Here is a 26,713-nt window from a genome sequence, read left to right as displayed (position 1 = left end):
TGTCACGCAACCATGTGTATATGATTCAAACATTTTGCCATCCCTTCTTACAATGTAGAATAGCCACTACTGCTTGCAGGTTAAGATGTTTCTATTCTCTGTGATTGCTCTATGTGAAGCTTTTACTAGGAAAGTTGCTAGTAAGGCAAAAAACTACTACAGTTAGAAAATTCCATTTACAGGGCAATATGCTATGCAAATTTGATGTTTAACTTTGCAACAATGGTAATACTTTATACTTGCATGCTTATTTATATTTTATCAAAGGATTTTGAAGACTTATCATTTAATCATTCCAACAAACTGTAAAGACAGGACAAATATTTATTATTCCTATATAGATAACAAAATTGAGGCTCAGAAAGATTGAATTTTTTAGCAGGTCAAAGGGTGAGTGATGGAACCAGGACTAGAACCTAGTCTTCCAACTTCTACTCCAATGTTCATAAAGCATTTCACATAGCACCTAGCATACAATTAGTGCCCAAATAATGTTAGGTATGATTATAGTGGGAAAGATGAATAAGAGAAGAAATGTGCTCATAGAAAAAAATGGGAATAAACTAATGGCAAAATTGTCAAATTTGTGAAAAAGAGTGGAACAGGTAAATCAAATTGTAGAGATTAAGTCACTATAGAGTTCCAAAGTACATGGCTCTTACTTACCACTGATAAAAATAATAGCAATGATAATAAATAACTGCAGCAGCATCTAACATTCATGGTATACTTGCTATGTGCCAGGCACTGTGCTAAGTGCTTTCCACACAGTTACACTTCATTTAATCTTTGAAGCAATTTTATATAATAGGTAACTTTATTAACTCCATTTTACAGAAGAGAAAACTCAGGTTTAACTAAATTAGGAAATGAACACAAGGTCTCACACTAAGTAATAAAACCAAGATTCAAAATCAGAGAATTATCCCCTTACTACAGCTCACTGTAGTAAGCTGCTTTCAAGATCCTCAAGAAGACAAAGCAATCTAAATTGGTGAGAAAGGTTTGACACAACTGAATTCCGTGACATTATACTGTTTTAATCAATGACTCTTGAGGGAAAGAGGAAGAATAAAGGTAAGGAGAGTGAAAGAGGAGGGGAGAAATTGAGATTTCTGACTCATCTCTCTCAGAAGGGCTCATTGACTCCCCTGATACTCTAATGATGCCTATGGACCAATTCGCAGAAAAGTACATGGGCACATAAAATTCAACATATATTTTCTTGATGTACCTACACTGACACATCATAATCGCCCGAAGATTATAGTTTACCTTACAGTTTACTCTTGGTGTTGGTCATTTTATGGGTTTGGACAAATGTATAATGGCACGTATCCATCATTAAAGTATCATACATAGTATGGTATCTGGAATCTTCTGTGCTCTGACTGTTCTCCCCTCCCTAACTCCACACCCGAACCTCTGGCAACTACTGATCTTTTATTTTTTAAGACACATTTATTCATCATCATGATCAGACTATTACATTTAGCAATCAACAGTATGCATACAAAAAAAAATCTACATTAAAACCCTTTGTTAGAATGCTTTACACTTTCTACAGAACAGAAACTAAAATAACCTGTTATACAATTAGTCACAAATACGGTCCTCAACTTTTTTGCCCATACACATGAGTATTGCCTAAAATATGTCTTCTTTGTAGCAGCTAGACCCGGCCACACTGTGCTTGGCTGAGCTCACAAATCTGTTGTAACCTGTAGCTTCCCTGTCACTTCTCTGGCTCTCCTCTCCTGCCAAGCTTTGTTTCCTGGCAGTAATTAAAACCTTCTGCCACTGCCATAGTCACTGCTGCTGCTGGAACCTCCATAGATACCTTGGCTTCGTGATTTAATGGCCAGAGCTTCTGCCTCCAAACTTTCCTCCTTTCTTGTGTCCAAAATTTGAAGACTGATTTTTGTAATTGCCAAAATCGTTATAGCTTCCACCACCTCCAAAGTTGCTTCCATCATTACCAAATTACCAAATCCATTATAGCCATTTCCACTGCCACCATATCTACCACCTCCTCAACTGCCACCAAAGCCACCTCGCCAACTCATGTTTCCTCCATGACCACTGTTGTCATTCCCACCAAAACCACCTCCATGACCACCACCAAGGTTTCCAGAACCACTTCAACCTCTTTGGCTGGATGAAGCACCAGCCATCTCTTGCTTAGATACAGCTTTCCTTACTTCACATTTATGGCCATTCACAGTACGGTATTTTTGAACGACAATCTTATCTACAGAGTCATGGTCATCAAATGTTACAAAAGCAAAGCCCCTTTTTTTACCACTGCCTCAGTCAGTCATGATTTCAATCACTTCAATTTTCCCATACTGTTCAAAATAATCTCTTAGATGATGACCTTCAGTGTCTTCTCTAATGCCACTGACAAAAATCTTTTTCACAGTTAAGTGGGCACCAGGTCTTTGAGAATCTTCTCTTGAGACAGCCGTCTTTGGTTCTACAACTCTTCCATCCACCCTATGTGGCTCTGCATTCATGGCTGCATCCACCTCTTCCACAGTGGCATACGTGATAAACCCAAAGCCTCTGGAGTGTTTGGTGTTTGGACCTCTCATTACCACACAGTCCATAAGCGTTCCCCATTGCTCAAAATGGCTCCTCAGATTCTCATCAGTTGTTTCAAAGCTCAAACCTCCGATGAAAAGCTTCCACAGCTGTTCAGGCTCTTTGGGAGACTCTGACTTAGACACAATGGTGGTGAGGGGGAAGACTTTAATGATGTTTACTGGGCAGCGTCCACCCCACTGATCTTGTCTCCACAGTTTTGCCTTTTCTAGAATGCCATATAAACATATGGTATGTACCCTTTTGAGGTTGGATTCTTTCACTTGGTAGTAAGCATTTAAAGTTCCTCCATGTAAGGGTGCCTGGGTGGCTCAGTCGGTTAAGCCTCCAACTTTAGCTGAGGTCATGATCTCATGGCTCAGCTCATGAGTTCAAGACCCCAAGTCAGGCTCTGTGCTGACGGCTCAGTGCCTAGAGACTGCTTCAGATTCTGTGTCACCCTCTCTCTCTGCCCCTCCCCTGCTCATGCTCTGTATCTCTCTCAAAAATAAACAATTTAAAAAATTTTTTTAAATAATAATAAAGTTCCTCCATGACTTTTTTCTTTTTTTAACATTCATTTTAAGAGACAGAGTGTGAGCGGGGGAGGGGCAGAGAGAGAGAGAGCGAGGGAGACATAATCTGAAGCAGGCTCCAGGGTCTGAGCTGTCAGCACAGAGCTGACACAGGGCTCAAACCCACAAACCATGAGATCATGACCTGAGCTTAAGTCGGGCGCTTAACTGACTAGGCCACTCAGGCACCCCCACTCCATGTCTTTTTATAGCTTGATAGCTCTTTTCTTTTTACTGAATAACATTCCATTGCCTGGATGTACCACAGCTTATTTATCCATTCACCTACTGAAAGACATCTTGGTTTTTTCCAAGTTTTGACAATTATGAATAAAGTTGCTATAAACATCCATGTGCAAATTTTTGTGTGGACATTAAGTTTTCAACTCCTCTGTATAAATACCAAGGACCAGGACTATTCGATTATATGGTAAGAGTAGGTTTAGTTTTATAAGACTTTATAAACTAGCAATTTATAAACTGCCAGACTGTCTTCCTAAGTGACTATACCAGTGTGCATTCTCATGAGCAATGAATGAGAGTTCCTGTGATTCCACATCTTTACCAGCATCTGGTGTTATCAGTATTCCCAATTTTGGCCATTCTAATGGGTGTGTAGTAACATCTCATTGTTGCTTTAACTTACATTTCCCTGATGCCATATGATGTGGAGTATCTTTTCATATGCTGATTTGCCTTCTGTACATCCTCTGGCCTGTTTGTTAATCAGGTTGCTTGTTTTCTTATCGTTGAGGTTTTTTATTATTTTAATTCTAGGGCAGTTAACATACAGTGTTGTTTAATCAGTATACTGTACACCTAAAATTAATATAACACTGTATCTTACTATTTGAGTTTAAAGAGTTCTTCATATATTTTGGATAACAATCCTTTAACAAGGGTGTCTTTTGCAAATATTTTCTCCCAGTCTGTGGCCTGTCTTCTCATTCTCTTGACATTGTCTTTTGTAGAGCAAAGCTTTAATTTTAATTAAATCTAGCTTATCAAGATTTCCTTCATGGATCACAAATTTGATATTATATCTAAAATCTCATCACCATACCCAAGGTCATTTAGGTCTTCTATGTTATCAGGAATGTTATAGTTTTTGCACTTTACATTTAGGTTTATGATCCATTTTTTGGTTTAACTTTGTGAAGGGTATAAGGTATCTGCCTAGATTCATTTTTTGCATATGGATGTCCATCCAGTTGGTCTAGCATGATTTGTTGAAAAAACCGTATTTGTTCCATTGTATTGTCTTTGCTCTTGTGTTAAAGAGTAGCTAGCTATTTATGTGGGCCTATTTCTGGGCTCTCTATTCTCTTCCATGATCCATTTACCTATTGTTTTGCCAACAACACATGCCTTGATTACTGTAATTTTATAGAAAGTCTGAAAGTTGGGTAGTGTCAGTCCTCCAACTTTGTTCTTCTTCAATATTTCGTTGATTCCACATACAGTTTAGAACCAGTTTGTCACTATCTATAAAATAAGTTGTCAGGATTATACTGAATCTACATATAAAGCTGGGAAGAAATGACATCTTGACAATATTCAGTCTTTCTATTCATGAACATGGAATGCCTTTCCATTTATTTAGTTCTTTGATTTCTTTCATCAGAGTTTTATCGTTTTTTTCATATAGATCCATACATACATTCTTAGATTTATACTTACGTATTTAATTCAAGGGAGTGTTAATATAAATGGTATTGTGTTTTTAATTTTAAATTCCACTTGTTCATCACTGGTATACAGGAAAGCCACTGACTTCTGTGTATTAATCTTCTACCCTGCAACCTGCTCTAATGGGTTATTAGTTCCAGGAGTTTTTTCTTGATACTTTCAGATTTCTTACATAATCTTATCATCTGTGGACAAAGACAGTTTTATTCCTTCCTTCCCAAGCTGTATGCCTTTTATTTCCTTTTCTTGTCATACTGCATTAGGAGAACTTCCATTATAATGTTGAAAACCAGTAGTGCAAGGGGCATCCTTGCCTTATAACTGATCTTAGTGGGAAAGCTTCTACTTTCTCACCATTAAGTATCACATTAGTTGTAGGTTTTTTTCGTAGATTTTATTTTATCAAGTTCAGGAAACTCCCCTCTATTCCTAGCTTCCTGAAGGTTTTTGTCATAAATCAGTGTTGAGTTTTGTCACATGTTTTTTCTGCACCTATTGATATGATAATGTGATTTTTCTTTTTAGCCTGCTGATGTAATGCATTACATTTATTTACTTTCGAGTGTTGAACTAGCTTTGTCCTTGGGATAAATCCCATTTGGTCATAGTGTATCATTCTTTTCAAATATTGTGGGATACAATTTGCTAATATTTTATGGAGGATTGTTTTTCATCTATGTTCGTGAGAGTTATTGGTCTGCAGTTATCTTTTCTTATAATGTTTTTGTCTGATTTTGGTATTAGGGCCTGATTAAATGAGATAGGAACTATTCCCTCTGCCTCTACCCTCTGAAAGAGACTGTAGAGAATTAGTTTAATTTCTTCCTTAAATACTTAGAATTCAACAATGAATCCACAGGGGCCTGGCACTTTCTGTTTTGGAAGATTATTAATTACTGATTCAATTTCTTTATAGCTTTAGGCCTATAAAGATTATCTATTTCTTCTTCAGAGAGGTTTTTTTTTTTTTTTTCAAATGTTTGTTTATTTTTGAGAGACAGAGACAGAGCACAAAGGGGGGAGGGGCAGAGAGATAGGGAGACACAGAATCCTAAGCAAGCTCCAGGCTCAGAGCTGTCAGCCCCTGATGCGGGACTCCACCTCACAAACCATGAAATCATGACCTTAGCCAAAGTCAGAGGCTTAACTGACTGAGCCACCCAGGTGCCCCTCTTCACAGAGTTTTGACAGTGTGCCTTTAAAGGACTTAGTCCATTTCATCTAGGTTATCAAATTTGTGTCATATAGAGTTATCTGTAGTATTCCTTTATTATCCTTTTAATAACTCTGGGACTGTATTGACATAAAAAGCTAGGGGCATGCAATAGGACTTTGGGACAGTACTATCCGTGTGAAGTTAGCGGTCATAAATGTAAAAATAGACTAGTCAACATAATTGATACTTTTCTCTACCCATGTTCAAAATGCATAGGTATACAGAGCACAACAGGCAGAAAGGTAGATTTAAACAGGACAGTCCTGCCAAGCATATACTGCCAAGGGGCAGGGTAGTAAGACAGTCAAGAGAGTATGCAAGAAAATGATTATGACAGACAAACCATAGAATCTCAGGTGGACACGCCAGTCAGAGTGGCCAAAATGAAGAAATCAGGAGACTATAGATGCTGGAGAGGATGTGGAGAAACAGGAACCCTCTTGCACTGTTGGTGGGAATGCAAATTGGTGCAGCCGCTCTGGAAAGCAGTGTGGAGGTTCCTCAGAAAATTAAAAATAGACCTACCCTATGACCCAGCAATAGCACTGCTAGGAATTTATCCAAGGGATACAGGAGTACTGATGCATAGGGGCACCTGTACCCCAATGTGTATAGCGGCACTCTCAACAATAGCCAAATTATGGAAAGAGCCTAAATGTCCATCAACTGATGAATGGATAAAGAAATTGTGGTTTATATACACAATGGAATACTACGTGGCAATGAGAAAAAATGAAATATGGCCTTTTGTAGCAACATGGATGGAACTGGAGAGTGTGATGCTAAGTGAAATAAGCCATACAGAGAAGGACAGATACCATATGGTTTCACTCTTATGTGGATCCTGAGAAACATAACAGAAACCCATGGGGGAGGGGAAGGAAAAAAAAAAAAAAAAAGAGGTTAGAGTGGGAGAGAGCCAAAGCATAAGAGACTGTTAAAAACTGAGAACAAACTGAGGGTTGATGGGGGGTGGGAGGGAGGGCAGGGTGGGTGATGGGTACTGAGGAGGGCACCTTTTGGGATGAGCACTGGGTGTTGTATGGAAACCAATTTGACAGTAAATTTCATATATTAAAAAAAAAAAAAAAAAGAATCTCAGGTGGATTTTCAGGGAAGTGTAGACATATGGAAAGTGAAAGATAGCCAAAGGGTAGCAGGATCAATAAATTACAGATTATATGGGGTTGAAGAACAATTAGAGTCAGGAGATCAGAAGAAGTAAGGTGGAAAGAAAGATGACAGGTAGAAGAGGGATGGAGACTGAGATCCTGGAGGAAGAGTGGTTATCAGTAAGGACAAGGCAAGAGTGTGACCATGGAAATGAGTAGAAGATAAGACTGCTGGAAGAAAGAAATGCAAGGAATTGAGAGGATGGCAGTGATGGTAGACAGCCTGCAGTGAGCCTGGAAATTATATCTTCAAGGAATAAAAAGTGACCTAGAAGTCTGTCAGCAACTACAAGAAGGAAACGCAGGTGGTACAGTCTGATAGCACACACTTCAGATCCAGGGAGTTTTAGGAGATAGAAGGGAGAACTGTCTGAAATGGCAGTAAGGAAAGGCAGAAAACCTAACCAAACTCTACAACCAGAGATCGAAGTGCTGCAGCTATTACTTAAAGACCGTGGAAGCAGGATCCTCACAAGTGAGTTGGGATTTAGTTTTAAAACAAGAAGGTAAAAGGAATGTTCAAGAGAAGAGTGAAATACAGAAGATATGCTGATGATGAACCTAGTTCTAGAGGGCAAAGTGGCAAGATTTCACAAGACGCATTTCCCTGGTTACTACTAAAATGAAGCATCTTTTCAGTTTACAAGCTATTCAGGTTTCCCACAATTTTTTACGGTTTTTTTCTGATTAATCTTAGCTCTTTATAAATTTTGATATATAGTATCTTCTCCCAGTCTTACCTTTAGTTTTGTTTAACTGAGTTTTTTAGCATATAAATTTAATTTTACGTAACTTATGCATGAATTGTGTTTTTTGTCTTATCTAGGAAAGTCTCTCCTATTTCAAGGTAATAAAAATATCTTTCTAGATAGTTTTAAATTTTTGTTCTCACATTTGGGCTTTAGTCCATCAATAATCTATTTTTTGTATATGATGTTAAAATACCCTTCCATTTTTTTTTCTAATTTAATTGCACTTACAGTCAAAGAACATGTTCTGACTTCTCTGACTTCTATTTATTGAGACTACCCTTACGACCTACTATGTGGTCAATTTTTGCATATATGTTCTGTGTACACTATTTCTTGAGTGCCAATACACACACATATATTTATTTATGTGAGATGTAACATAATTGTACTCCTAATTCTGTAACCTTACTATTTTTTTTCTGCTTGATCTACCAGTTTCTGAGTAGGAGATATTAATATTTCCTAGTATGATTATGAATGTACATTTCCTATTATAATTCTGTTAGTTTGGGCTTTACTTATTTCAAGCTTATGCTGTAAGGTACATAAAAATTTACTATTTTTATACTCCATAGATGATTATTCTTTTCACCATTATGCAACTACCATCTTTATGTTGTCAATGCATTTCATGTTGAATTCCAACTGATCTGAGTATTGCTATACTAACTTTAGAGTATATCTAGAATACCAAGTATCTACCTGGATCTTTTTCTATCCCTTTGTTTTTTGTCTTTCCTTGAAGTTTTAAAGAAATTTTTTTTTTTTAACGTTTATTTATTTTTGAGACAGAGAGAGACAGAGCATGAATGGGGAGGGTCAGAGAGAGGGAGACACAGAATCTGAAACAGGCTCCAGGCTCTGAGCTGTCAGCACAGAGCCTGACGTGGGACTTGAACTCATGGACCGTGAGATCATGACCTGAGCTGAAGTCGGCCACTTAACCAACTGAGCCACCCAGGCGCCCTCTTTCCTTGAAGTTTTAAATGTGTCCCTTGTAAGCAACATATAGCTCAATTTGAAATGAGAGATTTAGTTCAATCAACTGCCTTTTAAGTGAACTTAACCTGTGCAGCTCCAGTGACACAACCAGTTAACACACAGTACTTGTAAGTAGTGAATTTAATCAGTTTACATATATTATGTTTGCTAATATATTTATGCTTAATATCCACCACCATCTTTTGTGTTTTTTATTTACCATAATTTTTCTTTTCTTTCTCTTGCCTTTTACGGGGTTGAAAAACTTTGATTTATTTACTTCCTCTTTTCCTCTAGTTGGAAATCATGGCTGCTTTCAGTAGATGGCCTTTTTATCATACACATTTACTTCATATTTTCCTAACAAAAACTTCCTCCTAAATAAGACAAGGATTTTATCACTCTAACTCCATTCTAACTCCCTACAATCTAGCTTTCATGTTAATATTGTCTAAAACTATAGTTCACTTTTCTAAATCTAATTGTGTGTGTTTTCAAACCATCAACTGTTAGTAAGACTTACGAACATATTTTACACATACCTTTTTATCACGCTCCTTCTTCCACGTTACCTTTTCTTCTTTAAGTTCATCTTTGATAGTTCCTTCATTAAGGGTCAGTGGGTGGCAAACACTTAGTCTTTGTCTAAAATATCTAAAAATGGCTTTATTTTACTCTTGCACTTGGCTGAGCATAGAATTCTGGGTTAAAAGTAATTTTGTCTTAAAACTTCGAATATATTGCTTCATTGTCCTTTTGTTCATAATAAGGCTATTAATCTGTCATTCCTCTGTAGTTTTGTTTATTTCCTGGTATTTTTATTTTTATTTAAAAAAAAAATTTTTTTTAACGTTTATTTGAGACACAGAGAGACAGAGCATGAATGGGGGAGGGTCAGAGAGAGAGGGAGACACAGAATCTGAAACAGGCTCCAGGCTCTGAGCTGTCAGCACAGAGCCCGACACGGGGCTCGAACTCACGGACCGCGAGATCACGACCTGAGGCGAAGTCGGACACTTAACCGACTGAGCCACCCAGGAGCCCCAACTTCCTGGTATTTTTAAAGATTTTTTTCCTTAACCTTAACATTCTTCAGACTCCCTAGAATGTAGCTAGGAATATATCTCTTTTTACTTACCCTGCTCAGCTCTACAGTTATGCTCTGAAGCTCTTGGGAACTCAAAATGAGAAAATTTTTCAACATTATCTTTTCAAATATTCAATGCCCACTATTTATTCTCTACTTTCAACAGTCCTGGAATCCATCTTTCTTATTTTCCATCTCGTTAGGTCTCTGAGACATGTTTTAAATTCTCCACAGTAGTGTCTTCCAATTCACAAATTCCCTTTGTCCAATACAACATTTACTTCATTAATTATGGGTTTTTTTTAATTTCATTGACATTTCATTTATAAGGTTTCTAATTGGTTCACTTTCATCCATAAATGTTCAAAATTAATATCCATCTGTATTCTTTAAGAATTTTCCTTTTCGTTTGTAGTTATTCTTTCCTTTGAGAAATTTAAGCTCATTTATTTGCAAGTCTTCTCTAGGAAAATGACTTTTCATTACCTTATTCACAGAATGTGTTATCTATATTTTATAACATTATTCTCCTCGTGTGCTTTGACATTTTACATCACAAGTTCATTTTGAGTCTGAATTTCTCGTATTTTTGTTCTTCACTTTGCTCACCCTCACTCCATGTGTACTAGTGTTATGATGACCATCATCTAGCCCACTCTGGAAGTGATCTCACTTCCAGAGGTCTTTTATTGGGGACTTAAAACTCTCACCCTTCAAGAATACAGATCCTGTCATAAACCACAGGCTACTCCCTTGTACTACTTCAGACATCAATTCACAGGGCACAACCCCAGGAAGATTGTAGCTTTTTTTGCTTCTAATGTAGAACCCCACACAAGCCTAAAATTTTATACCATATCCTCCATCTGTTTTCCCATCATAATCAGGACATTTCAGCCTCCTTTACCCCTAAGATTTGTTGATTAGGTTCACATCCCCAACTCCACCTACCTGTCAATGTGTTTGTTTTACTTCTGATCCACAGAGATGGTTATCTTATTTTTGAAAATCCTTTATCTTTTTAATTAAAGCTAATTTTTTTATCATTGATACCACTGTATGTGAGGAGTCAGGGATTTTCTTAGGAACTTACAATGACATTTTGATTAGAAGTTCCTGCTTTCCTTATGTGAATGAACCTTTTGGCTTACAGAATCATATTGGTATATTTAATATCAAAACCAAAATAATACATATGAAAAGCATATATAACTATACTTTAAGAGAAAATAACTATGAATTAAAAAGCAAACTATTCATATGCTAAAAAAATTTTTTAAATAAAGTAGGCTTGCATTCTCTAAATTTTAGTAAAGCAATGTGAAAATTTTTAGAGACAATACTCTTACTATTCTACAACCTAAAGACACTGTCATACCAAGAAAGAAAATCATAAAGAATTCACAAATATGGGATGTGTAGCAGAAGCATTAAGAGCATAAACTAGAAATTAATGGCATGGGTTCAAATCTTGGCTTTGTCACTCACTAGCAAGTTATAGAACTTATTCCTACCTCAGTTTCCTCATTTTTTAAATAAAGATAATAATGCCAACATTGAAGGACTGTGACAAGCAGCAATAAATTTATATTTGTAAAGTATTTAGTACGAGCTGGGTATACAGTACTATACACACATTTGTTAACTAAAGAATGTTACAATGATTTTTACATAAAGACAAAATACACAATATTTATTGTCTCAATGAAATTAAAACTCTACAAGTAGAAAGTTGTATATGCTGTACCTGTTTGGTATTTTTATGTGTGCCTTGAATTGTCCTCTTTGATTTTCCACCAGTTTGACATTTAGATTTTCCTTCAAGGCAAGAATAAACAGACAAATATAAAAGTCAACAAATGGATAATACAAAATTGAACTACACAAATCATTTGGACAGACTAACATATAATCTCCTTCTAGAGACCACAGAACAGTACAATCCATACATGGTCAATATAAAATAATAAAAAAAAAACTTCCATGGTACCAGAAACTGATTTTATTGAATGGCTTTCTCAGAACAGGAATAAATCAACTTCTTAAATAAGTCAGATATTCCAGTAATTTAAAAACAAGATCAAGTTAGTGATACTCCTCAACTTATAAACAGGTGTGAAAAATACTTCTTTGAATTCAAAATTTATTTTAACAATCAAATCAAGAATATTTTTTACCATTTAAAAACTCAGTATTTTGACTAATTTATCTGATTTATGAAATACACAGTTTCATTGGGAAGAGAAGTTTTCAGTTCCTTGTATTCTTGACGTCATTTAAGATCATTCTCACCTGTTTCTCACCAGTAGTTAGAAAGACACTAACTACTGGTGTTTTTTAAATTTTTTTAACATTTATTTATTACTGAGAGAGAGAGAGAGAGACAGAACATGAGCATGGGAGGGGCAGAGAGAAGGGGAGACACAGAATCTGAAGCAGGCTCCAGGCTCTGAGCTGTCAGCACACAGCCCAACACAGGGCTCGAACTCACAAACAAGATAATGACCTGAACCGAAGTCAGATGCTTAACCGACTGAGCCACCCAGGCACCCCTAACTACTGTTTTATAATCACTCTATTCTTGAGAGCAAGACAAAACAGGAATAAGATTCTATCTGTAATGTATAATAGAATGATTTTCCTTTCTGCAAAATAATTTTGGACCAGGACCCCTGAAAAGAAGCATAAGTGAAGTGAGCCATAATACCTGTTAACAATTTAATCACACATAAGTGGGCCTCCCTCAAATGTTCTACCAGGGATAAAGGCACAGAACTACACTCACCTACACAGTCCTTATATTATTCATCCTTTGATTATAGAGAACAAGGTACCAGCAGATTTTTTAGAATATCCAGTAGAATAACCAGCTTAGAACAAGTACCAGAGAAAACAAATAAAAGAAGAAAACTATTAAAAACTGAATTATTATCCTTAGAAATATGTGAGTATATATTATAGCCATAAATAAGAACAAGATGCTATTTTTTTAAAAAGAAAATAAAAATTTTCCTATTATTGGTAAAGTTCTGACAATATAAAATAATCCTCAAAAATTATGAAGTTAACATTCTTCTTTTGTCATCATTATTTAGAAATTCAGAAAGTTCTGATTCTCTGTGCTCATAGTTCTGTTATTTTGAAGTAAGCGTGAATGAAGCTTTAAAATTGTACTGGCCAATTTCTTATGCACTTACATGCAAAATCAGGTTATATACAGAGATGTGATTCACTGTTGTATTTTCTTTAGTTTTATGTTTTTTGACTAGAAGAAACTTTAATAAACCTCAGATTTATATAATAAAATAACCCATGGAAATGGGAAAATAAAATTTCGTTAATCATATATAACAACCATAAGACAATCTTAGATTTTATGTTATAACTTTTATAGTAAATAATGTTAATATATATTCTCTATCAAATAATTTAAAAACGTAACAGTAAGCTTCCTTATGAAAATTTTGGCTAATACAGAGGGGAAAAGTTAAGATGGCAGAGCAGCATGGAGACCCTGAGCTTGGCTTGTCCCTGAAATTCAGCTAGATCAACATCAAACCATTTGAACACCTCGGAAATTGACCTAAGGGTTAACACAACAATCTGCATAACTTGAGCTACAGAACTCAGCGGATACACACTGCAGAGAGGTGAATTAGGGAAGAGAAAAGCCATGGAGGGTAGGAAACTGTTTTTGCAGAGAGAAGACAGAGAAAGGGGGAGTGTGCAGCACATGAGGAGAGTGCAGGAAAAACACTCCCCTGCAAGTAGCTGGAGAGAAAGAGAGAGAAAGAGTGAAAACACTTGCAGGGGACTGAGCAAGAAATCTGTTCCCCAAAACCACTGACAGGAAGAAAGGAGAGGGTTTCAATACCATCAGGATTATATAAACAGTGGAGCCCAGAGTCTAAAGTTCTGAAACTCAGTGCCTGGTGCTCTGGTGAAGAAATAAGGAGTGTAGATTCCCAGGAGCAGGCAGAGGGATCTAAGGGGTCCATGTGCCACCCCAGGAGAAGCGATTCCCCTGCTTGGAGTGCATTTGGTAGAGGCCACAAGGCCTGCCAACAGGCAAAGGTCCCAGCAGACCCCAGAGGGCAGCCATGTTTGCTGGTATTGGGACAAAGACACCACAGTGTGGTGAAACCCAGTAACAGCTGTGTTGTGACTTGACATAATCTCTGACCCTCTTCTGCTGTGCGATCGCATGAACATTTTCAGGGGCAATCCCGCACCCAGCCATTGCTCAGCAAGAACCTCCCACAGGGAGTCAGCACAGGTCCAAGCCGGGGGGGGGGGGGGGGGGGTCTCTGAAGTGTGAGGATTTGAAACACAACCTCATCTGATATAAAATTCTGGAGGGAGGTGCTGCCTGGCAGGCGGACAGCTTGGGACACGCAGAGGGTAGAGGCTGAAGGTGGACAGAGGCCTGAGACAAAGGAGGGGTGCTTGATTGTGAACTGGCGAAAGTGCAACATTCCTGTGCCAGAGACTAGGGACTCGGTGAAGCCATTTCCACTCTCCGCACACATTTGCGCACAACACTGACAACCACAGTAAGCTAAGCAGTGAAACCTAGTGGAGAATAGAGCTGTTACACCAAGCCCCGCCCAACTGCGCCCTCCAAGCACATCCACTAGAAGACCAGCAGAAGTCACATCGCATACTTAGTGAACAGATGGACTATACAGGGCTTCAAAGTTTCAGTTCTAGGGGAAACTGGATGCAACTTCATTAGGTTTCATTCTGTTTGCTGTTTTGCATTCGTTTTTTTTGCTTCTGTTTTTGATTAAATTGGTTTTTTTTCATTCTTTCGTTTCATTCTCTTTAGTGGACACAAAAAGAGAAAAATTTATTTTTATTTTTTCTACTTTACATTTACTTTTTTTTAATTTTTATTCTATTTCATTTTCTTTATATCACTTTATTCTATTTTATCTATTTTTTAAAATTTTTAAATGTCTTATTTTTCTTTTCTTTCCCTTTTTTCTCTATCAAGATTCCTTCAACAAGCAGACTAAAAACACACCTAGGATCTAGCTTCCTTTATTTGATTTTTGATTTTTGATTTTTTCATTTTTATTTTTCACTTTATTTTTTTCTTCTTCCAAAATGACAAAACAAAGGAATTTACCCCAAAAGAAAGAGGAGGAAGAAATGACAGCCAGGGGCTTAATCAACACAGATATAAGCAAGATGTCTGAGCTAGAATTTATGAGCACAATAAGAATATTAGCTGGGGTTGACAAATGCATAGAATCCCTTCCTGCAGAGATTTAAAGAAAGAAAATCTAGTCAGGATGAAATTACAAGTGCTATAACCGAGATGCAATCTCAAATGTATGCCACGATGGCAAGGATGGATGAGGCAGAGCAGCAAATCAGTGATTTAGAAGATAAAGAGAATAATGAAGCAGAAAAGAGGAGGCAAACAGAGCAAAAGATCATGATACAAGACTTGGAGAATTCTGTGACTTATTAAAAAGGGATAACATTCAAATCATAGGAGTCTCAGAAGATGAAAAGAGAGAAAAAGGGGCAGAAGGTGTATGTGAGTGAATTTAAGCAGAAAACTTTCCTACTCTAGAGAAGAACGTAGACATCAAAATCCAAAAAACCAGGAAACTCCCATTAGATTCAACAAAAACCGACCATCACCAAGGCATATCGTAGTCAAATTCACAAAATACACAGATGAGAAAAGAATCATGTAAGCAGCAAGGCAAAAATGTTCTTAACCTATAAAGGAAGACAAATCAGATTCGCAGCAGACCTATCCACAGAAACTTGGCAGGCCAGAAAGGAGTAGCAGAATATATTCAAAGTGCTAAACCAGAAAAATGTGCAGCCAAGAATTCTTTATCCAGTAAGGCTGTCATTCAAAATAGAAGGAGAAATAAAGAGTTTCCCAAACAAAAACTAAAGGAGTTCATGACCACTAAACCAGCCCTGCAAGAAATGTTAAGGGGAACCCTTTGATTGGAGAGAAGACAAAAGAAAACAAAAAGACCAAAAGCAACAAAGACTAGAAACAACCACAGAACATCACCAGAAACACCCTCTGCAAGCAACACAATGTCACTAAACTCATATCTTTCAGTACTCACTCTAAATGTCAATGGACTAAACATTTCACTCAAAAGACAGGGTATCAGAATGGATAAGAAAATGAGACCCGTCTATATGCTGCTTACAGGAGACTCATTTAGACCTAAAGACAACTGCAGATTGAAAGCAAGGGGATGGAGAACCATCTATCATGCAAATAGTCATCAAGAAGAAAGCTGGAGTAATTATACTTACATCAAACAAACTAGATTTTAAAATAAAGACTGTAACAAGAGATGAAGAAGGGCATTATATGGTAATTAAGGGGTCTACCCAGCAAGAAGATCTAACAATTATAAATATTTATGACCCCAATGTGGTAGAACCCAAATAGATTAATCAATTAATCACAAACATAAAGAAACTCACTGATAATAATACCATAATAGAAGGGGACTTCAACATCCCAGTTAGAGCAAAGACAGATCATGTAGGCAGAAAATCAACAAGGAAACAATGGCTCTGAAAGACACACTGGACTGGATGGACTTAATAGATATATTCAGAATTTTCATCCTAAAGCAGGAGAATACACATTCTTCTCAAGTGCACATGGAATATTCTCCACAATGGATCACATACTGAGTCACAAATCAGCCCTCAACAAGTACAAAAAGATCAAGATCATACTTTGCATGCTATCAGACCACAGCACTATGAAATTCAAAATCAACCACAAGAAAAAATTTAGAAAGACCATGAATATTTGGAGATTAAAGAACATTGTACTAAAGAATGAATAGGTTAACCAAGAAATTAAAGAGAAAATTAAAAAGTACATGGAAGCCAGTGAAAATGAAAATATGACAGCCCAAAACCTCTGGGATGCAGCAAAGGCAGTCATAAGAAGGAAGTACATAGCAATCCAGACCTTTCTGAAGAAGGAAGGTCTCAAATACATAACCTGACCTTACACCTAAAAGAGCTGGAAAAAGAACAGCAAATAAAGCCCCAAACCAGCAGATGATGGGAACTAACAAAGATTAAAGCAGAAATCAATGACAACAAAATTAAAAATAAGAAAAAAAAAAAAAAACAGTAGAACAGATCAATGAAACCAGGAGTTGGTTCTCTGAAAGAATTAGCAAAATTGATAAACCTCCTTTTGATCAAAAAGAAAAGGGAGGGGCACCTGGATGGCTCAATAAATTAAGCATCCGACTTCAGCTCAGATCATGATCTCACAGTCCATGAGTTCAAGCCCCACATCGGGCTCTGTGCTGACAGCTCAGAGCCTTGAGACTGATTTAGATTCTATGTCTCCCTCTCTCTCTCTGCACCTCCCTGCTCGTGCTTTCTCTCCCTCCATCCCTCCCTCCCTCTCTCTCCCTCTCTCTCAAAAATAAACACTAAAAAAAAATTTTTTTTAAGAAAATGGAAAAGAACCCAAATAAATAAAATCATGAATGAAAGAGGAGAGATCACAACCAACACTGCAAAATTATAAACAATATTAAGAGAATAGTATGAGCAATTATAGGCCAACAAACTGGGCAATCTGGAAGAAATGGAAAATTCCTAGAAACACATAAACTACCAAAACTGAAACAAAAAGAAATAGAAAATTTGAACAGACCCATAACCAGTAAAAAATTGAATCAGTGATCAAAAATGTACCAACAAACAAGAATCCAGGGCTGGATGGCTTTCCAGGGGAATTCTACTAAACATGTAAAGAAGAGTTAATACCTTGCTGTTCCAAGAAATAGCAATTGAAGGAAAAATTCCAAACTTGTTCTATGAGGCCACCATTACCTTGATTCTAAAACCAGACAAGATCCCACTAAAAAGGAAAAGTACAGACTAATTTCCCTGATGAACATGTATGCAAAAATTCTCAACAAGATACTAGGAAACTGGATCCAACAATACATTAACAGAATCATTCACCACGATCAAGTGGAATTTATTCCTGGGATACAGAGCTGGTTCAATATCTCCAAATTAATCAATGTGATACATTGCATTGATAAAAGAAAGGATAAGAACCACATGATCCTCTCAATAGATGTAGAATACAGCATCCTTTCTTGATAAAAAACTTTTATACAAAAAAATAGGTATAGAAGGATCACACATCAAGATCATAAAGGCCATATACAAAACCCACCACTGATATCATCCTCAATGGGGAAAAACTGAGAGCTTTTCCCCTAAGGTCAGGAACATGACAAGGATGTCCACTCTCACCACTGTTATTCAACACAGCGTTGGAAATCCCAGCCTCAGCAGACAACACAAAGAAATAAAAGGCATCCAAATCAGCAAGGAGGAAGTCAAACATTCACTCTTTGCAAAGGACATGATACTCTATATAAAAAACCCAAAAGACTCCACCAAAAAACCGGTAGGACTGATCCATGAGTTCAGCAAAGTCACAGGATATAAAATCAATGTACAGAAATCGGTTGCATTTCTATATACCAATAATGAAACAGCAAAAAGAGAAATCAAGGACTCAATCCCATTTACAATTGCACCAAAACCATAAGATATCCAGGAAGAAACCTAACCAAAGATGTGAAAAGTCTATACACCAAAAACTATAGAAAGCTTATGAAAGAAATTGAAGACACAAAAAAAACATTCCATGCTCATGGATTGGAAAAGCAAATATTGTTAAAATGTCAATACTACCCAAAGCAAGCTATATATTCAATGCAATCCCTATCAAAATAACACCAACATTCTTCACAGAGCTAGAACAAACAATTCTAAAATTAGTATGGAACCAGAAAAGACCCTGAATAGCCAAAGCAATCCTGAAAAAGATAACCAAAGCTGGAGGCATCATAATTCCGAACTTCAAGCTATATTACAAAGCTGTAATCATCAAGACAGTATGGTACTGGCACATAAACAGACACACAGATCAATGGACCAGAACAGAGAACCCAAAATGGATCCACAAATGTATGGCCAACTAATCTTTGACAAAGCAGAAAGAATATCTAGTGGAAAAAAGATAGTCTCTTCCAGCAAATGGTGAGGGGAAAACTAGACAACAACATGCAGAAAAATGAACCTGGACCACTTTCTTACACCATACACAAAAATAAACTCAAAATGGATTAAAGGTCTAAATGTAAGACAGGAAGCCATCAAAATCCTAGAGAAGAAAACAGGCAACAACCTCTTTGACCTCAGCCACAGCAACTTCTTACTTCCCTCCATGCAAGGGAAACAAAAGCACAAATGAACTATTGGGAGGGACCTCATCAAGACAAAAAGCTTCTCCACAACAAAGGAAACAATCAGCAAAACTAAACCGCAACCAACGAAAGGGGAGAACATATTTGCAAATGACATAGCAGACAAAGGGTTAATATCCAAAATCTATAAAGAACTTAATCAAACTCAAAGCTCAAAAAACAATCAGTGAAGAAATGGGCAAAGACATGAATAGACACTTTTCAAAGGAAAACATCCACATAGCTAACAGACACATGAAAAAATGCTCAACATCACTCCTTATCAGGGAAATACAAATCAAAACCACAATGAGATACCATCTCACACCTGTCAGAATGGCTAACATTAACAACTCAGGCAACAACCGATGCTGGCAAAGATCCGGAGAAAGAGGATCTCTTTTGCACTGCTGGTGGGAATGCAAACTGGTTCAGCCACTCTGGAAAACAGTATGGACGTTCCTCAAAAAATTAAAATAGAACTGCCCCTATGATCTAGCAATTGCACTACCAGGTATTTATCCACAGGATACAGGAGTGCTGATTTGAAGGGGCACATGCACCTCTATGTTTATAGCAGCACTATCGACAATAGCCAAAGTATGGAAAGAGCCCAAATGTCCATCGACGGATGAATGGATAAAGAAGATGTGATATATATACACAATCAAATATTACTCGGTGATCAAGAAGAATGAAATCCTGCCACTTGCAAAATGTGGAGGGAACTAGAGGATATTTGTCAGAGAAAGACTAATATCATATGATTTCACTCACATGGAATTTAAGATATACAACACATGAACATAAGGGAAGCAAAAATAATAAAAACAAAAGGAGATAAACCATAAGAGAACTCTTAAGTACAGAGGACAAACTGAGTGAGGGTTGCTGGCAGAGTGTTGGGTGGTGGGGAGAGCTAAAGGGGCATGGAGCATTAAGAGGACACTTGTTGGGATGAGCACTGGGTGTTATATGTAAGTGATGAATCATTAAATTCTATTCCTGAAATCATTATTACACTATATGTTACCTAACTTGGATTTAAATTAAAAAAAAATTTTTTTTTGGCTAGAATAGAGCTAAATATAAAAAGATAAATTTGGGATGCCTCAGTGGCTCAGTTGGTTAAGTGTCTGACTTCGGCTCATCATGATCTCACAGTTCATGAGTTCGAGTCCCATGTCAGGCTCTGTGCTGACAGCTCAGAGCCTGGAGCCTGCTTCAGATTCTGTGTTTCCATCTCTCTCCGCCCCTCCCCAACAGTTCAATAGTCCCATCAGTTCATTCGCTTCTGCTCTCTCAAAAAATAAACATTCAAAAAAATTTTTAAGACAAATTTAACTTCCCTCTCTATTCAGTAATTTTTGATTCAAAGTAACTGTTCCTTAAAAATATCTAGGAAGACTGACAAAGAAAAGCTACTGAGGGAGGACTGGTCCAAACAGATTTTTTTTTTAATTTTTTTTTTAATGTTTATTTTTGAGAGAGAGAGACCGTGTGTGAGCAGGGGAGTTGTCAGCACAGAGCCCAATGCAGGGCCTGAACCCTCGAGCCGTGAGACGACCTGAGGCGAAGGTGGGTGCTTGACCAACTGAGCCACCCAGGCACCCCTAAACAGATATTTTAATATACTATAATGCCTCTATAATTAAAACAGCATGGCCTTCATACATGAATGAACACCCCAGTGAAATAGAATATAACTACATATGGAAATTCAATTTATGATAAGCTGACATCTCAAAAACAATGGGGCCAAGATGGACTTTATAGTAAGTGATGCTGGAGCAACTTGTTTACCATATGGGAAAAGATAAAATGAGACCCACACCTCACACAATATGCAAGAATAAACTACAAATGGATCAGAGATAAAAGTGTAGAAAGTAAAATACAGATAAAATAAACTTTTAAGTAAAAAAGTATAAAAAGCAAGATAAAATGTAAAAAATAGGTAAACATACACAGAGAGGGAAGGAGGTAAACCATAAGAGACTCTTAAAAACTGAGAATAAACTGAGGGTTGATGGGGGGTGGGAGGGAGGGGCAAGTGGGTGATGGGCATTGAGGAGGGCACCTGTTGGGATGAGCACTGGGTGTTGTATGGAAACCAACTTGACAATAAATTTTATATTTTAAAAAATATATGTAAACATAAAGTAAATTCAAAAGAATAAAACACAGATGAACTCTTATATGGCTTGAAACATCCTGCTGGGTAAGGGTGTTCTCAAAGAAGAAAAATATGTCAAAAGGAAACAGGAGCCAGCTTAAAACAGGTCTCCCACTGACAGAACAATTAAGACAAACCTAGAACAATTTAAGCATCAAAACAGAGTGATAGATTATAACTTTAAATATGAAATTAAATTAAATTAGAAATTATGACCCCATGCAAATTTAAACAAATATAAACTTACACATATAAATACAAAGAGAAAAGAGAAAGCTCTTCCTTACATTAGAATGTCAGCTAATAGGGGCATCTGGGTGGCTCAGTTGATTAAGCGCTGATTTTGGCTTAGGTTATGATCTTACAGTTTGTGAGTTCAAACCCAGAGTCATGCTCTGTGCTGACAGCTCACAGCCTGGGGCCTGCTTTGGATTCTGTGTCTCCCTCTCTCCCTCTCTCTCTCTCTGCCCCTCATCCACTTGTGTGCACGCACTCACTCTCTTTCAAAAATAAATAAATACACTTTTTAATAAAATGTCAGCTAGGGGCACCTGGTTGGCTCAGTTGGTTGAGCCTCCAACTTTGGCTCAGGTCATGATCTCATGGTGCAGGAGTTCAAGCTCCGCATCGGGTTGTCTGCTGTCAGCTCAGAGCCTGCTTTGGATTATATGTCCCCCCTTCTCTCTGCCCCTTCCACACTCACGTTTTCTCTCTCAAAAATCAATAAATCTTTTTTTTTAAATGTCAGTTAATAAGTATAGAAGGAACGCTGAGGTTAGCAAATCACCATTTTACAACCACCAGAAGTAATAACTTAGCTAAGAATTATCAACAGAAGCTGAAAGTAGTGGGTAGACTGTTTTAAGAGATATTTACATAGTTTCAAACTATCTTACCACATATTACTTATTAATTACAAAGGAAAAAGTTAGTCACTTAACAGTAGAGAAACTCAGAAGAAGATAACCAAGTGGTAAATGTTGACATCGATAGTAACAAAACAAAACCACTATCTTGTGCCTCCTATGATGCCCTGAAAAGGACACAACATAATTTCTACAGATCCCTCCAAAAATATGTAACTGAATCTAATCATGAAAGGACATCACACAAACCCAATATGAGGAATATTCTACAAGCCCTCAGAAAATTTCAAAGTGAGGTGCCCTTTGGCACACTCCACCCTCCTTTTTTCTATATCCCCAGACAATCTTCTGGATCCCCAGGATCTAGGCAGTGCTCACAATCATTCTACCCATTGAAGTGAAAGAACTAGTTCAAATAATAACTAAAGAAATACACTCACCTTTTATTTTCTAAAACATTATATTAAACTATACCTAGGTAACTGTAGTGAATACAGTAAAATTTTAAAGCCTCTTTATTTTCAGAAGAATTTAACAAAAGAAAAAAATCTAAATCTCCTATAACTTAAAAAAGAAAATTAGGGGCGCCTGGGTGGCGCAGTCGGTTAAGCGTCCGACTTCAGCCAGGTCACGATCTCGCGGTCCGTGAGTTCGAGCCCCGCGTCAGGCTCTGGGCTGATGGCTCTGGGCTGATGGCTCGGAGCCTGGAGCCTGCTTCCGATTCTGTGTCTCCCTCTCTCTCTGCCCCTCCCCCGTTCATGCTCTGTCTCTCTCTGTCCCAAAAATAAAATTAAAAAAAAAAAAAAAAAAGAAAATTAATATGCCGATCATAACCCACATTCCTTCCTATGTGAAAGAGCAAAACTAACACTTTCATGAAACCATTTGTATATTAGCTAAGATAAAAAAGCAACAGAAAAGTTATTTCCTATTTAATGCATGCTAATTTGCTCAAGAGTTTGAATTGTAAACTGTTTTCGGTCTATCTACTGTTTAGGGCTAAATATATCCTCCTAATTTACAACAAAAATGAAACTTTTTAAAAACACATACCATCATCATCTTTGCTTTCTAGTGGAACACTCCAAGCTATCAGATTTCTTGCTGTACGACCCTCCTCTGCAACTATTCTCCTTACTTTGTCATGACTATTAGAGCGCTGGAATGAAGCCTATATAGAGAAAAGAGAATATTTATTATATTTTAGATTAGTCAACATATAAAATATATTTGGCTGACAAATTCATTATTTCTCACATTTTCTCATAAAGGAAACACTTAAAACTAATTTGGGATTGAAAGATTAAACGAGGAAAAGAAAGTAAGTCAGAGATTTTTTATTTCTAAAAAGACTGATTTTACAACTTTAAAAATAAACAAATTACTTCAAGAATAAATACAATCTTCAGTTTGGAAATGTGCTCTTCTAAGAAGCACAAATACTGCTGTGTACACACTGTAGCACCACCACTTACGTATCACAGGTCTGATCTCTGATTTTAATCCCACGCGTATGGTTGATTTTACTCTTTCCCTTTCTTCATTTGTAATTTCTTTCTCTACCAGTGAGAAACTCAGTTCTCATTATCTGAATTTACTTACATGTTCAATTCTAACATACAAATAAAATAGTTTCATAATTGCGAGCCCACAACTCTGAGAAACATATTATTAAGATTACATTTCTATAAAGTTCTTATCTTTAGCCTTACAGCATCCAAAGTACTGCATTTTGTTTTCCAAAATTACTTAAATTAGTACTTCCCATCCTCACCACTTTCAGTGTGATTACATTATTCACATTCCATTTTGGGTTCTCCTCACCTACTGGTTAATTTTAATTGCTTGTTTATTGCGGGAGTATGTGAAAGAAAGCAATACATTATTCTCAAAGAAACTGCTTGACGAGCGGTATGACTTGAAGAGAAGAAAAAGGCATTACCCTCTAAAGCATGGGTCAACAAACTTCTACAAAGGGCCAGATAATTTATTTCAGGCTTTGCAGGCCATACAATCTCTGTGACAACTACTCAATCATAGTTGTTGTATGAAAGCAGCCAGAATTTAACTTTTACATCTTTAAAATAAATACCTACCCCGACATTCTTTCATTCCTCTGACTTTACACCGGATATCCACATGGCATCTACTTACCTAACTCATAAGCTTACACCAAAACTCATTAATCTGTGACCACTCTTCCAACTCCATCCTGTGCAAAATTCTTGAATCATCTCTATTCCCATACTTTCCAATAAATTTAACACAATAAAATCTCCTTTTGATTAAACTCATCACCCAATGATTATTAGCTCTATAGATAACTTAGATTGGCATCTATCATTTAGGTTACCTAAGCATTGTTTAACCAAGGAGTATAACTATTTCTTTCAGGCCAGATGAACAAGTTTAAGTAGGTGGCCTGCTCTTCAGCTCTTTTTCCGATAATTTCAGATATTTCCAACAATTATGCAATCACATAAAATCTTACAGGTAGATAAATGGAGATACATATCAGATCACAAAATCCATCATTCTATACATTATTCTCTAACTCAAGAGTCTTCATAAATTCATGAATTTCTAGGAACTAAAGTTATCACAAGATAGCAATGCTGCAGTAATGTCTGAACAGAAAACTGGAAATCTAATATTCTTTTCTTCTATAAATGTTTCAGTTCTACCATAAATTTTGCAAAGTTAGTTCTTTTATATTCAGTACACATGCACACATTCAAAGAAAGAGCTACTAGCTCAAGACTTTATTTTAATTCTTAATTCTAATATTTCATACGCAAAACCAGTATAACATTCATCTTACAACAACGCCTGACTGAAAATCATTTTTCCATAAAAGTATAGGTGCATTCTGTAATATATGCTGAGTGAACTCTTCAATAAACTAATAAATTCTAGTCATTTTTAATAACCCTATTATTGTAAGGATGTCAGTAGTAACTTAAAGTACAGTAGTTTTAAACATTTTAATCTCAGCATCAGGGCTTGGTATTCAATAAATGACTCTGAGATACTTCATAACATTACAGATTATCTATTTCAAACAAAATTTTCATCTAAGTTCTTTTCTTCCAGGAGACGTAAACAAAATATATTATTTTCATCCAAAGTCACAGTGTGCCACCTAGTGCCATATGGAGATTTTGCAGAGGCTTCTTCAAATACTAAATGTTTCAATAAAAGGAATAAATATCAGTCTTGAATTAAAGTTTTTATGTTTAACTCTCAGTTTATGATTTATGCATATAATTTCTGAGACTTGCTCCTAGATTGGGAAAAGAAGTTTCAACCTATTTTTCTCCTGAATAATTTCCACTTTAAGCAACATGGTTCATAATCCTGAACTGGTTTCAAGCACCATTTATTAAATTTTTATGTTTGTATCTCCATAAAAATATCTACTCCTTATAAATTCTTCAAAATCCATCCATAATACTACTTGCTCATCAATTGAAATCCCCATCCTTTTTAAGATGGTTTTCAGCTTTTCAAATAATTCAGGAAAGACCTTTGTATTTTTTTAATGTTTTTTATTTTATTTTTGAGAGAAAGAGAGACAGGGAGAAGCAGAGACAGGGAGACAGAGGATCCAAAGGAGACTCCACACCGTCAGCATGTCCCCATGTGGGGTTCGAACTCATAAACCACAAGATCATGACTTGAGCCAAAGTCAGATGCTTAACCGACTGAGCCTTACCCAGGTGCCTCAAGACCCTTTGTTTTAAATTCCCACTACTAAGCCCTTCATATTTTAAATAGAATGAAGATAAGATTACCAGTCACTGAACACCAGGAGTACATTAAAACTCTAAGAATTGTAGCATTTACATTTTTACAAACCACAAACTTATCTCAGAAACTGAGTGACTGGTTCAATTTCCCTAACAGAATGATAACTTTGTCAGATCTTACTGGTATTTCACATCTTTCTAAAGACTGAATAAAGCCATAAATGAACTGAGGCTATTTGGACTATCACAATGGACAAAAATAAATTGCAATTCTTTATGAGCTACTTTGTTTTGAGATCTGTTAGAACAGTTATCAAATATTACCAATTCTATCCCTACATATATCTCGAAATTATAAATCCACTAGTATTACCCTAGTCTGAGCCATTACCATGTGAAGCAAAATTATTATAACAGCCTCTGGGACAGAGACAATAATATGTTCACCAAAATCACTAGGTTTTTCTCCTGCTACAAAGCTAGATAACACTTTCTGGTTTCTTACAGATAGATGACCATGTGACAACAAAATGTAATAAAAGGCATCTAAATTGGCAAAGAAGAAGTTCAG

At 36.6% G+C, this 26,713-nt stretch overlaps 1 protein-coding gene and 1 pseudogene across 3 annotated transcripts in view; both read right to left on the bottom strand.

The window, feature by feature from the left end:
• SCAPER (S-phase cyclin A associated protein in the ER) overlaps nucleotides 1–26,713 on the bottom strand; it is a 522,663-nt gene that overhangs the window by 471,736 nt on the left and 24,214 nt on the right. For all 3 annotated transcript variants that reach the window (XM_049611895.1, XM_049611896.1, XM_049611897.1), the window contains exons 3-4: nucleotides 23,447–23,564; nucleotides 11,803–11,873 (exon numbers count right to left, since the gene is read on the bottom strand). In XM_049611895.1, coding sequence (XP_049467852.1) covers nucleotides 11,803–11,873; nucleotides 23,447–23,564 — 189 coding nt within the window. The remainder of the gene's footprint in view (nucleotides 1–11,802; nucleotides 11,874–23,446; nucleotides 23,565–26,713) is intronic.
• LOC125908952 (heterogeneous nuclear ribonucleoprotein A1-like) lies at nucleotides 1,215–5,835 on the bottom strand (annotated as a pseudogene).

This window comes from Panthera uncia (genome assembly GCF_023721935.1).
Source record: "Panthera uncia isolate 11264 chromosome B3 unlocalized genomic scaffold, Puncia_PCG_1.0 HiC_scaffold_1, whole genome shotgun sequence".
NCBI lineage: Eukaryota > Metazoa > Chordata > Mammalia > Carnivora > Felidae > Panthera > Panthera uncia.
The sequence above is the reverse complement of the archived record's forward strand: the minus strand, read 5'-3'. Positions and strand labels throughout refer to the sequence as shown.